The 17,853-nt window shown below is 43.4% G+C and overlaps 1 protein-coding gene across 1 annotated transcript in view; it reads right to left on the bottom strand.

Moving 5' to 3' along the window:
* LOC119449725 (apoptotic protease-activating factor 1) overlaps window positions 1-17,853 on the bottom strand; it is a 71,062-nt gene that overhangs the window by 31,591 nt on the left and 21,618 nt on the right. Inside the window, exons 8-11 of the mRNA XM_037712962.2 lie at window positions 14,286-14,528; window positions 12,152-12,342; window positions 10,584-10,710; window positions 9,219-9,381 (exon numbers count right to left, since the gene is read on the bottom strand). Of these exons, the coding sequence (XP_037568890.1) occupies window positions 9,219-9,381; window positions 10,584-10,710; window positions 12,152-12,342; window positions 14,286-14,528 (724 nt within the window). The remainder of the gene's footprint in view (window positions 1-9,218; window positions 9,382-10,583; window positions 10,711-12,151; window positions 12,343-14,285; window positions 14,529-17,853) is intronic.

Raw genomic sequence — 17,853 nt, 5'->3', positions numbered from 1 at the left:
TTCGAATTAACAGAAATGAAGAAAAATTTGCTCAAAAAATTTTTCTTGCTTGTCATACAAGCAAGAACTTGCCGCAAAAAGAAATTAACCTTATTTTACCTGTTCGAGAAAGATTACTTGAAGTAATCACTGACGCGGCATTGCTTAGCGCGGTAGTTTTCCCCCCAAGTGCCATGTTTCCCAGCCGACTCACAACACGTAGCATATAAATATCACCAACGCTGCACTCAACAAAGCTGCGGACGGTGTTCATGGAATCGATAACTGCCACTAAAGCAGGCATGCAGGTGCTTGACACCAAAACTTCGGACTTAATGGGTATTCCAGAAGTCATAAATGCACTGTCAGTGTTCCTACTGAGCTAATCCATTTTCGCGACAGATTTTTCGGACGAAATGAGGCTCCGAAATTCGATATTCCAGACTAAATCGCTCGTTCCGAGCCATGGTACTCGAACTTGGAGGGCGCCCCCATTAAATTTTTCGCTGGCTTGGTTTCCAATAGCCCGATCTATAACCTCCAATATTGGGAGGCGCACGCTATCAATAGAGAGCACGCGCCATCCTTCAGTCTCGGAGGCCATGCCCGCTCTTCCTTGGCTGACAAAATGCTCCAGGGGACAGCAGTTTTTCTATTAACAGAGGATCTGTTTAAGGTTGAGGTTGATCACTACGGAGCTATGGTGTTCGCAGTTTTGAGCGAAGTGGAGAGAGTGTGAAATGAGAAGAGGAGTTGCAGAGACAGAAAGAAAGGGAGGCAGACAGAGAGCGAGAGAAATAAATAAATAAATAAAATAAAATAAACTTTCTTGGCGAGGTGGGATTCCAGCCCGGGTACCCACAGTCCGAAAGCGAGTGTCAAAACCACTAGGCTATACACCCACGCTTGCAGAACATGCATTTATGGGAGCCATATGATAGTGTTGTATGGACGACTGTAACACAACTTTCTATGGGCGAGAGAAAGAGAAAATGAGAGCGAGAGAGATACAGAGGATGAAAAAGAAAGAGAGAAATAGAGAAAGGGAGAGATAAAGAGAGAGGCGGGATTTGAGCCCAGGTACTCACAGTCCGAAGGCAAGTGTCATACCCACTACGCTATACACCCACACTTGCAGAGCTCCGCTGTTTCATCAGATTTCACAAGCGTAGAACTGGCTTAAATTTTTTCCTTCATTTTTCCGTCAGCACTATCTTCATAATCACTTAATGCGGGATCTGTATTTTTCTTCTAGAGTTTCGTTTGCTATTTTGCACGTGGTGTGCCCACTGAGCACGTATGTCTCGGAGACGTCGCATCTTTGTGGGTGTTTGTGCGGCTTCGCATTTGTATGATGGGTGCCACCTTCTGTGCCTTCGTGAGAGTCAAGTGGTGTGAAGCTCGTTTCTTCGAACTCCATGGCAAACTCCGTTGGCAGAGATCGCCAACGCGATGGTGCTCTTGTCGACTGTATACGGAAACGACGTCACTCTTTTGCAAATACAAGCAAGTGTGATCACCTCCAAGCGTAGTATGAGGCAGGGCATTATTAGAGATTTTTTTAGGCTGCTCTAAGCCTAATTCTATTTTTTTAGCTGAACCAGTTTTTTGGACTATTTTTCGGTTCCCGTGAGGTCCGGAAAATCGGTCGGCAACTGTATGTAGCGCCCTAACCCAAGAGTCGCACGTTCCTGCCGGCCGGAAACTACAAATTATCCGGATAGAGCCGCGCAGGCTATTCAAATTATCCGGTAAAACTTGCACTGAAAATGACGGTACTGCTCAAACTCTTCGAATTAACCAAAATTTCGAATAATTCGAGTTCAAATTATTGAGGTTCTACTGTATTTCAAGTTTTCAAGGTTCTGTACTAAAATACTACTTTTCTAGTCACCATTGTTATGATCGTATATCATTGTTTTCTCAGCAGCAGTAATTACCAGAAAGCTCCATGCTTCCACCCAGGATTAATCCCACGTCTACGATGTGTGAGCCATCTTAAAATGAGCATAGTCGTGTGCAAGCAGCAACTATCGCCACTGCACTTCTCTCTCTCACTGAGACGTCCTCCAAGATTGCACCAGATATGCGCTAGTAAGATCTTGGACACACCCAAGCCACACGTAGCTGTGTATTGAAAAGCTGATCCTCAAGTGCAAGCATTAACCTATGAATGTTCGCAAATTTAAAAGGAAGCAGAAATCCTGGTTGCATGCTTGGATTGTCAGATACACGTGGCTGCTTTACCTACATGTTTTGCAAGTGTGCATACTCCAGCAACTTAACTCTGTCCCTACCATGGGGCAAATAGGCGTTTTTTTGTATGTTGTGGCAGATGTTTTTTCTGAAGGAACTACCGCACTCAATATTTAATGTAATACATAAACACAAAGCAAAATGAATGCACAATAAAAGTTATATTAACAAGATGCATGTCATAAAAAAGATATAAATTGTGAAAATCAAGACTGTGCAATAAAGACATGCTTGTATCTACTAAGAAAGAAATGTTACGAAAATTATGAGATATACAAAATGTATTGCCATCTAGTATTAGCATACCTGCCAAGCTCGAAGAAACTAAATCCGGGAGATCTTCTGACCACGGAGAGGGGGGGGGGTATTCGGTTACACAACCCTCCCCCCCCCCTCGATGTCTACATTGGAGAACTTCGTTACAATTTTCTTTGCAGATATACAAATGACCACATGAACATCAATGTCTCACTTTTGCAAGCATTTTGTTGTTGCTAATTCTGCCTTCCAAAATTCTTCAAAATTTAATTAAATTCTCAGGTATGACATCCCACAACCACCATCTCATTATGAGGCACGCTGTAGTGGGGAACTCCCGGATTAATTTTGACCACCTAGGGTTCTTTGATGCACCCAATGGACGGCACACGGGCGTTTTTCCATTTCCCCCCCATCGAAATGCGGTCGCCGCGGCCTAGATTTGATCCCGCGAACTCGTGTTTAGCAGCGCAATGCCAAAGCCACTAAGCAACTATGGCAGGTGTTCAAAAATTCTTCAGATAATGTTTGATCGTAAGAAATTTCATTTATTTCACATTTTGCGAGCATGACGTTTCTCCGCGTCTTAGACAAGTGACACATGGACGAGCGGCACTGTGTCTTTGTATTTTTCCTGATGTGAAATTGCCGCTCGCACTCTGCATTGCTCTGTAGAATCAACGAAATACCCAACATCACTTCGGCTGAGCACTACATTAAAATAGTTGAGATTTTTTGTGCTAGCGCTCCTTGTTTTAAAGCCATGACTGACCACAGGCCTACGCAATGCCAGAGCGGTTGACGCCAAGGAGAACGATGGAGAGTCGAGTGTTGCTAGTTGCGGAACGTGGCATTCGCTCGCTAGCTTAATGAGGCTAGAGCCACTAGGGCCCCCAACAACCTCCGTCAGCGTTAGGAGCGGCTCTGCAATTAACGAAATAGCGCAGGTATAGGGTTTCCCTGCTACTTTCTTAACAATGTATGCACGATGAACTTCCAACTGGATTGGATTGGGTTAGACTCTTTTTGCCAATGTGGCCTGACAAAGCACTGGACGCGGATAGAAACAGGACACAACTGCAATTTCCGGGAGATTTTCCTGTCAACCGTACAACCGGAAGAAATGGTCCAAATCCAGAAGACTTGGCAGGTATGTATTAGGCACTATCTCCGAAAAAATCGAAATTTATCATTGAATAGGTATTTCGCTACAAACATTTAACTGCGAGCACTGCAGTTGGGCGTGCCGGGCTGCGGCCTCCGATGTTCCGGGCTGGTTTGCGTCGTCGTCGCTCTGAGACTCAAAGTCCGACGAAAAGTCGGCGTCCTTTGACTCGCTGCTATTTGATGTATCGATAAGTAGAGCCGCAGAGGCAGCGGAATTGCGATATCTGCAATCTCCCGAAGCGAGTGCGCCGTTTCCGGAGCCGGACATTTTTGTGTTCTGCTTCAACGATCGTGAAACTTCGGAGCGCATTTAAAAATCACCGTCTCGCGGGAAAAAAGCAAACAGCTTAGAAAACTAAAATATAGTTCTCCTCCTTCACATCCAATAGCGCAGTATGTCCGTGAGCGGCGTGGAAAGTCTCGAAAGCAGCATTTCAAACCATCGATAGAGGGCTAACGATGCCCAATGGGCGCAGTACGGAAAGAGTTAAGTTATATGCAGTCTGTCTGCACTAATGCCTTTTGCCATAATAAAACGCCTTTTGCTTCTGTCCCTTTTCTTGTGTATGTATGCAAGAAAGAAATAAAGATACTACTACACTCGAACCTCGTTATAACGAAGTTGAAGGGGCAGCCGAAATTACTTCGTTATATCCGTTACTTCGTTATATCCATTATTTCCATTTACTGCAATATATGGCCAATACAGTGCACAATTATACACATGCAAATAAGAAGATGGCATTGCGGCCTACAGAAACACTGCACGGCCACACGTGCAACGAAATTTAAATAAAACAAAAAAAGAATCTTCGGCGTGTGCAACACGCAACTTCACACCTGACAGGACAGCCTTAAGAGAGCTGCCTTCTGTTCCACCGTGATGGTCTTTCGCATCTGCTTTCCACTTGGCTCGTCACGGTCAAGCAGGACGTGGCACAGAACACAGCGCTTCGCTGTATGATCAAGGAGGCAAGCGAACTTCGCTGGGCCGGCTTGGCTCGGCAGGCTCATGTCCTCCGAGATTGCCCCAATGCCAATGCAATCTCGGAGCCCACGCCCAGCTGCCAGCCAACGCAGCGCACCGCAGGGAAAGGGAGAAGCGAATTCACAGCCTGGGTGTGACCCACGAGATTATGCTGGGGAAGTCTCTGAGGCCAGGCCCAGCTGCGGCTACTTGCGCGGTGTGCCATAAAAAAATAAGTTAATGCACTAATCTTTTGAACAGTCGCGCGTAACCATGCATCATGATGCGACTCGCGCAGGCTTGTGCCCGAGATTGCATCAGGAAGATCTCGGAGGCCCCGCCCAGCTGTACCTGTGCGGCATGCAAAAATACATACACTAATCTTTCACACTGCTGCACGTAGCAGCGGCTCGTGCAGCTAGGCACGCACAAGAGAGAGAGGTCAGTAGAGAAGTGTGATAGTGAGCTGCGGAGTTTTGAACTGCCGCGGTGAACGAGTGCCGAACCCAATCAATCAATCAATCAATCAAATCTTTATTTCCAACGACAGTTGGGGGTCCCTTAGGCGAAAAGCGGTAATAACACCACTTGAAAATGCCTAAGGGCCCACGTACATGACAGCGGTGTTAAAATGCATACTTTCAAAAACAAATTTACAATAAGAGAAAAAAAAAAAGATGCAGGTAAAAAAAAAATTTTAAAAGAGGTTGTGCAAATACAACAATGGAACAGTAGAACAAATGAGGATATATAAGTACACTCTAGGACGGTTGTGTTTTGGAGCTGAAATATTCGGAGTTCATGTGAACACATAAAAAATGACGAAAACAATAAACGCGATATAAAGAGTAATGAAGCATTCTTGATCATGTTCGAACACTATATTATAAAAAAGTTTACACAAGAGTTAGAAAAAATTCACGCATTTGTTTTTTTGTAAACGTAGAAAAGTTAGAGTCTTTCTCTTCATATTTATTAAGTAGGGATGGCATTGTGAATCTAAGAGACTGCAAAAAATAGGTCGTACGCGAACGAGGAACAAGCCACCTGTCGGCGCTGCGGGTGCGTGAATCCGTGTAATGCATGCTTATGTTGGATGAATCTTTAATAAACGCTCTGAATTGTTCCTTTGCGAAGAAATAAGCATACATCAAACGAAAATCGAATATGCGTTTCACACTGATTATTTTATAGCGAGCAAACAATGTACCTGTAGAACTATTGCACGGGACGTTTGCAATGTACCGAAGTGCTCTCTTCTGCAATAGGTGAATTGTTTTTATGTTACTTGGGGTTGTGGTGCCCCAGACTAACAGGCAGTAATTTATATGGGAAGAAAACAGAGCATGATAAATCTGAAGTTTAGCTTTTTCTGGAAGAAAGTGCCTACATCGTGACAGAACACCAGCAGCACGCGATAATGATTTGGTCAGTGATTCAATATGGCAAGTCCATGTCATATGAGCAGAAAAAGTCACACCCAGAACTTTATGTTTCTCTACTATTTCAACGGGTATTCCCTCAAGCGTTAATGATTGGTTCACGTTTACCTCCATGCCTCGGGATCTGAAAAAAACAGCTTTTGTTTTTTTCGCATTTATTCGTAGCCCATTAGCAGTGGACCATTGCAGCACATCTGAAAGTACACTTTGGGTTCTGGCAACAATTTCAGTTGAATTTTGTCCAGAAACAAAAATACTAGTGTCATCGGCGTAGAGTAGGAGTGAGGCATCATTGTTTATCTTAACAATATCATTTATGTAGATAATGAAGAGCATTGGTCCTAATATGCTTCCTTGAGGCACGCCACAAGAAATGGTTTTAGAAGAAGAAAAACAGTTAGCAATTGAAACGCATTGCTTCCTCTCAGACAGATATGAACTAAACAATGCATTAGATACACCACGTACCCCATAAGCGTTCAACTTCCCGAGTAAAATGTAATGGTTTAGGGTATCGAAGGCCTTGCTATAGTCAATGAAAACACCAAGCGTAAACTTTTTTTCTTCGATGTTCTTAATTATCAATTCTTTTTGAGCTAACAGCGCAGTCTGTGTAGATTTACCACGTTGAAAACCATGCTGATACTCTGAAAGTATATTGTGTTTGTTAAAGAAGCTATTTACGCGGCAGAATATTATTTTCTCTAATCCCTTAGAGAATACAGGTATTATTGAAATTGGTCGGTAATTATTAGCATCATTAATATCTCCACTTTTAAATATAACAGAAACTTTTGCGATTTTCATGAGATTTGGGAAACAGCCAGACTGAAAGACTAGATTAAACACGTAAGCTAGAGAAGGAGCAAGCAGGTCAATTACGTGCTTAATCGCTTCTACCTGAAATCCATCGACATCGACAGCTTTACTGTTTTTTAGGGAAAGAAATGTACGTACTATTTCTGCCTCATCTGTAGGTGCGAGAAAAAATGTATCAGCATTATGGTAAGCAATACGAGTATGAGCAATGCTTCCCAGTGGTTGCACTGCATTAGAAAAGTGCTCACTGAAGTGCTCAGCTAAAGGCACACCGGAAAGTTTGTTCCCGCCAATGGTTATTTCCGTTAGAGTATTCTGACCCGCTTTGCGGTTCAGTGCCTGATTGATGGCTTTCCATACTTGGTTTGGGCGCCGTCGATAGATGTCAGAAAACATGTGGTTATAGTAGGAGCAAAGTGATGTACTTGGCACACACAAAGTGATGTACTTGGCACACAACGGTCAGGTATTTTTTGGTTTTGGAGATAAATTAGTTCGCTATATCCATAGACAGAACAATTTCACTTCGTTAAAACGAGGCTATCTATGGGGATTTCGAGCAGGGTTCGTACAGGTTTCCAAGGCAAAAATTCAAGGATATTCCAGGACTTTCCAGGACCTGTCACAGGTATTTCAAGGACTCAAAGCGGCATCCAAAGTAGGATTTCTTTACTCTAACATTTCCAAAAATGACTAGTTTTATTGCAATTACAATAAATAAATGTATATCACAATTAAAATAAAATGTATAGCCTTGACAACTTCTCAAGATCACAACACAAAATGAATGCTTAGAACAGCGGCAGAGATTTCTCCAGTATAGGCTGGGTAAAGTTCGCCAAAAATATTCAAAACATTCAGCACAGGGTTATTGCGCTAAAATAAAAAGAAATAAATGTATATCCCAATGATGTTAGTATTGTGTAGCCTTGATCACTTTGCAAGTTCACAACAATGCCGAAGAAAAAAAAGTTTACAAAACACAATGAATGCTACCAACAGCTACTCTGACTTCTCCAGTATTAACTGGGCAAGTTTACCGAACATATCATACCATCTAGTGTAGTCTTCCTACACATCCATTTAATGATAAGAATAGATGTACAGTATATTGCAATTTTGTAAAACATGTCTTGTCTTGATCGTTTCTCAAGTCCGCAATATTAAATTTAACACAACAAACACTCGCAACAGCTCTCAGGCTTCTGCAGTATTAGCTGGGTTGGTTCATCAAACATTTCCAAAACATTCAGCATAAGGTTATTGCACTTACTTTATCATAAATAATATTATAACAAACCTCCACCCAAAGGCACAAAGGCAGTGAGCATCAGTGGTAAAGTTGCTCCACTAAAGCTCTCTTTAGCTTCACCTCATGGGCAAGAGGGAAAGTGGGAAAAGGCAGACCGACAGGCGAGGAGTGAAACGAATGATAGGGTGAGGAAAGCAGCATAAACACTGCCAGCTGAGCCAGCACCCAAGCGCGGTACGCATCTCTCACTACGTTCACGGTTTGACGCGGTGAAGCCTTTTATTTTTTTCCCGTAGTTCTGCAAAACGGAACCGTGTGTGCTCGTGCCGGTGTATTGTTTCTGAAATGGGGAGTATGTTGGATCGATGCCGATCTACCACAGAAAGGAGGTCACAATGTCGATATCAGAGTGCATTGCTGATGAAATTCAAGGATTTTCAAGGAAGCAAAAAAATTCCAGGACTCTCAAGGGCCTTCAAAATGCACTTTTCAATTTGAAGGGTTTTCAAGGATTTCAAGGACCTGTACGCACCCTGTTCGAGGGGAATTTCATTTACTTCGTTAAATCCATTATTTCGTTATATCCCGGTTCGGTATAACAAGGTTCGAGTGTACTACTACTACTGTACTCTTCTGCTTATAGTGTAACTCGTACAAAAGCATCTGACTGACTAATCTGCAGTTTGCCATCTACAAAATAACGTAAGCTGTTGAGTAGGAACATGAGGAGAGCCTATATTCTAGTTGATATTAAGCGGGAAAAAATGGAGCTGGGCAGGCCATGTAATGCGTAGGATGGATAACTGGTGGACCATTAGAGTTACAGAATGGATACCAAGAGAAGGGAAGTGCAGTCGAGGACAGCAGAAAACTAGGTGGGGCGATGAAGTTAGGAAATTTGCAGGTACAAGTTGGAATTGGCTAGCTCAAGACAGGGTAATTGGAGATCACAGGGAGAGGCCTTCGCCCTGCAGTGGACATAAATATAGGCTGATGATGATGATGATGATGATGATGATAAGGAGGAGGAGGAGGAGGAGAGCTAATTATAAGGTATACATCTATTGCAGAGCCCTACCTGGAGTCGCCTGGAAGCTTTCACCAACATTCCACAGGATTACTTGGCGGTCAGAGGAAGCTGATGCAAGCATGCGGCCATCGGGGCTGAAGGCGCAGAAGTTCACAGCCTCTCTGTGGCCAGCCAAGGCCTGCAGCTCATTGCCAGAGTGAGTCTCCCACAGCTACACATAAAAAATTAAAAAAGAGCAGAGGTGCAGAAATAAATTGCTAAATTGAAGTTACAAAAAAAAAAAAAATTAAGAACTAAAGCAAGCATTTTTGAACAGAAATACAGTCAATGACTGAATGTTCAGACACACAATTTTTCGGACATGCCTGATCATTCGGATGCCTTCGCATATGCTTCGCATGCCACATATCCCATAAAGCCATAAGGACATCTGAAATTACAGACACTGAAGCTCTTCCCAGTTCCATTTTCCACACTTTTTGCCATGACCGCAGGTTCGAAACGGCATGAATTGAAGCCACCACCGCCGCCATTTTGATAATCTAGCAGTGTCAAATTACATGCCGATTCGCTGCCAGCCATAGCCACAGCGGCAATGCTAGCTAGGCCTATTTGCTTGAAAGAATTCGCTGCTGTCAACAACAGTACAGACTCCCCTTTCCCTTCCTCGCGGACAGCTTCGAAGCGCAAAAAGTGTGGCAAGGGTCAAGCACAGCACAATGGTGGTCCCCCAAAATCAGCTTTGCCATAATAAAGTGGTGTTACGCGGTCAAGCATACAGTGTACTGCGGTGAACCACACCAAGAATGGAAAGGGACCACTGTCAAAAGACACAGTATGTATTAATTATGCACGCGTGCATCCGCCGTCTCCCATTAAATTTAAGCACCAATACACCTAATAAGTGTACTGCCAGGCTTTCACAGCTATTTCGTACGTGCCTGTGGCAATTTGAGCCCTTGGGGGATGTAAAAAGCAAGCTTTCATTTTTCCGGACAACCTGATTTTTTTTACATTTTTGCGGCACCTGGGGGAGTCTGAAAAATTGGGACATTGACAGTACCCACTTCAGCAGTAAGAAACTCAACTAAATCACAGCTAACATTTGATTTCTATCTAGCCCAGGTTTCTTTTACAGTATGGCTTTGGGGAACCCTGCCAACCTACAGAAACTATGCAGATTCATGAAATCTTGAAAAGCTTTACATTGCTTTGTCAGTTAGCCAATATGTTGACTTGGTGGCCAATGCAGGTGTCCATCTTGTGGATGGACACCTGCATTGTTCAAAGTGCCTGTGTAACACATTTATAAGACATTAAAATTTGAACTCTTCCATCTAACAACTACTGCTAATAATGCAGCATACATTAAAGCTCTTTAGATCCTGCACAGAGTAATCTAACAGCACTCACCCTGACGATGCTGTCATTCCCAGCTGAGGCAATGATGGTGTCATCTGGACTGAATTCCGCGTGGTTCACACCGCCGTTCAGAGTTTTCATCCTGACCTCAGCCTGAGACCAGTTGTCTGGCATGTTCCTGACAACACAGGAAGAGTCAGCTCGCGTTTGCTTTACAGAAGCAGATCATGCAACACTTTGAGCCACATTTAATAATACAGATAGACAGCACCAAAGTCACCAGCGAGGAACCCGTCAATGATAGGGCGAGTTATATATCTTGACTAGCAATGTTGTAGTGTTTAATTGTAGTGTTTAATTTTAGAAAAAATAAAAAGCCGTAAATCTGTGATTATCAGTGAAAAAAAAAATTACTATATATAAAGCTGCAAAGGTAACGATGTGAAATAATTTATAATACAAATACAAATCAAATATTAAATCCTCGGATAGTATAATTCATAAATTGAATGTCTACTAATCAGTATGTCAAATATCTGGAATATTTGGCAGAAGACGCAAAGTCACTGTCAAGCTGTGAAAGACATTCCACCCCAACACTGCTCGCCCTGGCAGAAAAAAAAAAGTAAAAGAGACCAACACATGTCTTGATAAACATAATGTTGGCAAAATTTCTTTACTTAACACTACATAAATATCTGCTAGTTCTCAATCTAGCACTTCTGTACAACAGTGTGAATGTTGTCTGTATAAGGCACACTATATACAGTCAACCTCCGACCGCAAAAACACCCAAGAAATTGGGCAGTCTAAAAAAATGAATGCATGCCTTTTACTGCCCCCAAGGGCTCAAATGGCCACAGGCACATCCGAAATAGTTCTGAAGTTTGCCAGTACACTTATTATGCGTATTGGTGCTCTTAATGTGACAGGAGATGGCGGGCACACGTGTATAATTAAGGACTACATACTGTGTCCCGTGACAGTAGCCCCTTTTCACTTTTGGTATGTTTTTCCGCAATACATTGTGAAGGCTTCACCACCCAACAACGCTATACTGCGGTGAAGCTGACTTTTGAGGATCGGCATTATGCAACGCTTGACTCTTGCTGTGCGTTCTGCGCTTCGACGCCATTGGCGAGGACGGCAAAGGCGAAGTCGGTGCTATTGCTGACAGCAGCGAATTTTTTCAATGAAAAACACGGCACCGAACAGCACGAAGCTTGTCACTGAATGTTGAAGCTGCTAGGCCTCGCATTGCCGTAGCAGTGGCTATGGCTGCCATTGGATCAGCATGCAAGAGCGCTGGTTTAAGGCTGCCAGATAATAAAAATGGCGGCAGTGGTGGCTTCTATTAGTCAGTGCCATTTTGGACCTGTGGCCACAACAAAATTTCCAGAAAACTCAACGGTGAAAGGTTTCAGTGTCCTAAATTTCGGACGTTCTTATATATTGACTCTAATGGGGTACATTGCCGCGAAGGCGTCCGAATTATCGGGCATGTTCGAGAAATCGGTCGTTGACTGAATAGTCTTTCTGCACAGCAGACGCAACCACACACGTAGATGTACGCACAAAGTAAAAGGCAGTGCAAAGCTGCTCCACTCAACAAGCCTTACATCCACTCGAAGTAAGGAGTCTGGTGGTCTCCTTCAGCAGCACGCTCCCTAGCGAGGACCAAGGCTTTCTGATGTACAGTGGAGCTCCGTGGTTGACTCAGGGCAAGCTGGATGATGTCTGTGTCTCTATCAGACAGCAAATGTGCGTTGGGCTGCAAGAACCTCAGCATGTCCAGCCTTTCTTTTGCAACCTGGGCATATGAGATGCAGCCACAGTTTTTTACGCAGCACAGTACAGACTACATAGCAGACTATATAGCAGAAATATAGCGGTGTGCCTATATACCGAATAGTACATTTCAAATTGAATCACGAAAAAAAATATAGTATCGAATCATATATCAGAAAATGATCACAAAATTTATTACAAATTCTGTGCAAGAAAAGACGGCGCTGTACATGCTCGGGAGTCTCCTAGCGTTGCATAACAAGAATGCAACAAGCAATCAGTAACTTGGGTAAACAGAAATCAAAACATACAGTACGATCTATTCTTATTAAAGCGATCACAAAAGGCCTGGAAAATACTTTAACAATAGAATGTCTGTTGAATAGAATAAAGTGTTCTTTTCTCTTTGTCGTTATGTTCTACTGTACATCAATGAGGTTCTCAGTTTATTAGTGGACCTGTGTTTTATGGCAATCTTTTATTACATAGAAAGTTTTGCTTTTCAGTTTTCACCCAAAATACAGAAAGGCTTTCCCATCTTTACGACACGTGGGTTATCATAATACCAAAGTGTAAACCGTGTATCATGTGACTTGATTACTGTTCTGCACGTTGGCGCTGTGCTTGGTCGACAGCAGTCAGTGCTGATATTAATGAGCAGGCGCCTTTTCACTGTTAGGTTCGGCAAGATTTGCCACCTGTCAAAAATTTTGAAATGGAGAGGGTCATGGCATGTTTGCACGGCACAAGTTCTTCGTCGCATATTCAATATGATATGCGTGCCTTCCAGATTTGCAAGCACCAAGAACAGCCTGTAGTAGCTTGCAGTGTCATGCAAAAGTGTTTGTACACTTGCATGAAGTGCTCGACATTGCTGTGACTGAGGTGCAGCAATGAAAAGCTACAGGTGAACCCCACTACAATGAAATGTTGGAGCTAGTAAAAAAAATGTCTTTGTCACGGAACATCGTAGACTTCAACTCTATCAATAAAGGAAACATATGGCTTAGTGATACAGAAAAGAAGTCTTAATTCCAAAAATGTAATTTTGGCTTGCTTGAACTTGCTGGCAAGCAGCCATCGTGGTGTTGATATGCACTCTGACGAAACCTTTCGATTGTATCAAAGGCGTCCACTACACGAGACACCAACAGAATAGACTCATATTTTGTGGCAACACCTTCACCATCCAATGAAGCAAAATTATTATGAACTCTCCGGGTGAGGTCATCGTTGCTCATTTCTTCCCAATGAACAATGTCAGAGTTGGCCTCAATGGTCACGGGGTTGCAACTACAGGGATCGCATGCTGACAAATTTTGTTACAGAAATCTCCAGAAGAAATGGCTCCAGAACGCTGATAACAAGTGATACGCTGTTGCCGCTAGCTTAACAAGTAAAATAATTTATCTTTTTAATGAACTTTCTTAATGAAAGCAGCATGTTGTTGCAAATGACACATAGTACGTAAAAACTTGTTCTGTCACCATCTTGTGGTGGCATGATAATAGCGATGACGCTGACTCTGACAGTCAGCTGTTGCAGAAGTTATTCGACTAAACTTACAGGTCAATTTAATTTGCCAGCACTTTCTGAACTACTTCACAAGGTGCTGCACTTCACTATTCATTTCACTAGTTCATCATGGCGGCATCGGCACGTCGCGATTTGTTTCACTGAATGCAGGCTTCGTGCAGGATGAGTTCACAGCATTCCCTGCACTCACGAGAAATGTAGTGCAGTGTTCGTGCAGAAAGTGCCGTGCTGGTTCCGCACGAGCAAGAATTGGAACTGAACTGGCTGAACTAGTTCACAAAGTGCAGGATGAATCAAATGGACCTTACTTGAAGGAACTCTGGCACTGTGATTGTTCAGCTATTCGAAAAATGATGGGTAGTATACATGAATTTGTCTAATCCTAGTGCTTATTGTTCAAAATTGTGAGTGAAAGGAAAACAGCCATGCCTGTGGGTCACAGCGGAAGTGGTGCTCATAGCGGTGCAAGTCGGTCACGAGGTCACTAGGACAGTTGCATCGAACCTTGCGCTCAACAAAGCGCAGGTCGAGGAAGATGTCCCGAAACTCCTCATCCATTCCGGCTTCATCCAGATGGTAGCCCAGGTACCAGTAAAGGTAGCCACGGCCACACGGCATTGTCCAAGGCTTCCAGCGCTTGAGCAGCTTTTCCACAAACTGTCGGTGGAGGTCCTGATGGCACAAGACCAGACCCAGCAAGGGACAAATCACTAAATTTACAACCTTCCTCTTTCAGTTAGAAGAATCTAATTCTATTGGCTTTGAAAACTGCTATATTCTAATACACTGAGACAGGCATATAAAACAACTTTAAGATGGTTCTAGCCTGGAAAAATCTGACAATGGTAAAACTTCACTGATGCATCTAGACAAGACAAACACAGTTGTAGAACAAATACACTCAGCCACCATAGAAACTGGTCTTTTGGATAACCACTTGGGGGCTGCAGTTGCTGCTCACTAATGCGTATTACATTCACTTTTTGTTGTGTACACCATCTTGACACAGGACAAAAACGCCCGTGTGCTTGCGTTGTAGTGCACGTTAAAGAACCCCAGGTGGTCAAAATTAATCCGAAGCCCTACACTACGGCATGCCTCATAATCAGAACTGGTTTTGACACGTAAAACCCCAGAAACAAGGGGCGCAATCTTGTACGCGTTCCAAAATGGAACGGAGGCGTTCCGTTCCATCGAGCCGCACACGATTGGTCAATTTGAACGTCGCGGTTGAAATTGACCAATCGTGTGCGGCTCGATGGAACGGAATGCCTCCGTTCCATTTTGGAACGCGTACAAGATCGTGCCCAAGATGTCGCAGCGCGCCAGAAAACATTTTTCTGCCCTTTCGTAATGTGCACTCAAAGCAGAGATCAGTGATTAAGGTAAATTATCCTGACTATGAGTGCAGTGACGCCTCGATCAATGATAGAAACAAAATATGTGTACTTTCTACATGTAGAGATATCCTGAACATGTTTCTTAGGGGTGGGCAGCGCTACCCGGACGAAGGACAGATGAAGAGGCAATTCGAGCGCTGACTGACAACTGATTTATTATTTTCGAACAAGTGAATATATATACACAAAATATGAACATGTGACGCATACAAGTGGTGACAGGTTCTCAGCCTATCTTACCATCCAAAAATTTAGTTTCTGTATCATGCAAAGAGATAGAAGTCTGGCTGACACATGCACCTGAGTTGACATGCATGTAGTAGGCTTCTACAATCTTGCGGTTGATTTGGTTTCTATTTTTTATACAGTATTTCAGCTTTTTTAAACACGGGTTTACATGGGCAATTTCTACAATGCGCGGCCAGATTTGAACTGGTTGAATTTCTGATAGCGGCTTGGTGCTCCCTGAGGCGAATGTTGATGCAGCGTCCCCCCGTCTGCCCATATTTTTTGCCACATGAAAGTGGAATGATGTATACAACTACCACTGCACATGCCATGGGCTGTTCTGTGTGCTTGATACGGAAAATGGCCTTGGACGTCTGCTTAGGTCTATTAACACGAGGGCAAATTTTGTTTACCGAGTTCTTAGCAGAAAAAGCAACTTGAACGCCATATTTCATGGCTGCCTTTTTTAACCCATGCCCCATCTGATGTACATAAGGAATGACTGCAAACTTCCTTCCGGTTTCGATCAGCTGCTGGAGTGGTTCCGGAACCGGAAAGGAAGTTCAAACTTTGGAAGGACGTTTGCAGTCATTCCTTATGTACTTCAGATGGCTGTTAATTTAGAGATATCCCTTGGATCCTGTGGATGTTTACTCACATATTGAACGCACTTTTTTTTTTTCAGAAAAATTATGTGGGTTAAATTTTATGGGAACTTTTTCGAAAAGGCAAAAATTAAAAAGTAAGACAAACGGTCACGCATGAGTAGACACAGGAGAAGCAGGGTTCCAGGTAGCAGTCTGCAGACAGTCTGCCCTCAATCAGCCATTAAATCGGCAGGCATCCAACTTTTTCTGTTGGGCTCATACATGTATGCCTGTTGAGAATTTGCCTTCAGTATAATCTTCCTCTTCCTCAGTATAATAATAAGATGTGGATTCCATGCACTGGGGGGAATCTGTTTCGGCGAAGCTTTTAGTGGTGTTTGCGAGAAATGCTGCTTTTCTATGGAGAACCAGCGCTGGAGTTTTGAGCTCACACACAGCACTGCCTTACGGACATTGCCCACATTGTTTAGTCATACAAACAGAAGAAAATGGTCAGCAGCGGTACAGTGATGGACATGCAAAAGGCGTGACAAAAAGAAAGCTTGGATGCCATCGTAATTCCTGCGTGGTTAATTGCCACAACTAGAAATGTCGCAAATTGCTTTCAAGATAGCGGCCAGCGCCGCAGCCGCTGTTGTCAGCAAGATGCTAACGTCTCGTCATCTGGGGAAAATGACTATCCGCTAGACACACCGACTCCGGCGACTGCTTTGAAAGTAATGGATCATTTTCGCCTCATCAGAAAAGTTATCAGAACCCACGATAATTGCGATGGCTCTTTTAATGGACCCTGAGACTTGCGTAACGCCTTTGCTTGCCGTGAAGCGCAAGAAATCCAGGCTGACCGACTTCGGGAAATAAAACTTCCGGTAAGCGCAAGCTTGCCAAACTTGCCGACTTTGTCATAAATATGCAGTGAAATTGTGATAATTCAAACCGCTTCATTGTGACGGTGCATGTGCCGCAAAATGAGTGTTTTGCGATCGGCCGGGCACGCGCGTTGGGTTAGGTGTCGGCCGCAATGTACGAAAAATGCTGTAACAGCGGCGCGAAATGCATTCTCTCATGAAGTTGACACTTTATCGACTGCCTTCAGTACGTCTCAACCTTTGCCCCCCCGCCATCGCGAAGATTTCCTGGACGATGGTTTCGGTTCCGTTAACGGCTTTGCCGTTTGGCATACGGATATACATACCAATTTTGCGTCAACGAAGTTCCGCCACAACGAAATTTTTCATGTGTCACCGTGAATTTCGCTGTAACGGGACTTGACTGTAATCTGCCACGTGTGCAAAGAGTGGGCGCGCCAAGACGGTGTGGCATCATCTGTCTTCCAGCACGTTAGTACTGGAGGCTGCGTAATCTCGAGTTTCAGAGACCCATTGAAGCGAGAGGCGGACGAAGCATTCACTCCCCACTGCCGGCGCTTTTAATGATAGCATCGTCCAAGTGCGGAAAACGCGGGGGTAGAATGGACGCGAAAGCGTGGTTCGCTTTGCTCAATTCGTAACGCCGATGTGAAGATACCATCAATGTGGCATGAAATCATATCATTCGTCGCCGACTCCCAAGTTTACCAAAATGATTTGTTTTCTCATTCAAATTTTTTTTTTTTTCGATTGCCTGATAATGTGGAAAATTTTACAGCCCCATTCCGTGTGAAAAAACTTGATCGGCGACTGTACTTAATTGCAAAAAGGTTGAATTTCGATATAATAAAATTTCGATATAACGAAGCAAATTGCCCATTTTAGCGACTTT

This window comes from Dermacentor silvarum, chromosome 4, assembly GCF_013339745.2.
Source record: "Dermacentor silvarum isolate Dsil-2018 chromosome 4, BIME_Dsil_1.4, whole genome shotgun sequence".
Taxonomy (NCBI): Eukaryota; Metazoa; Arthropoda; class Arachnida; order Ixodida; family Ixodidae; genus Dermacentor; species Dermacentor silvarum.
Note: the sequence above shows the minus strand (reverse complement) of the source record. Positions and strands in the feature narration are given on the sequence as shown.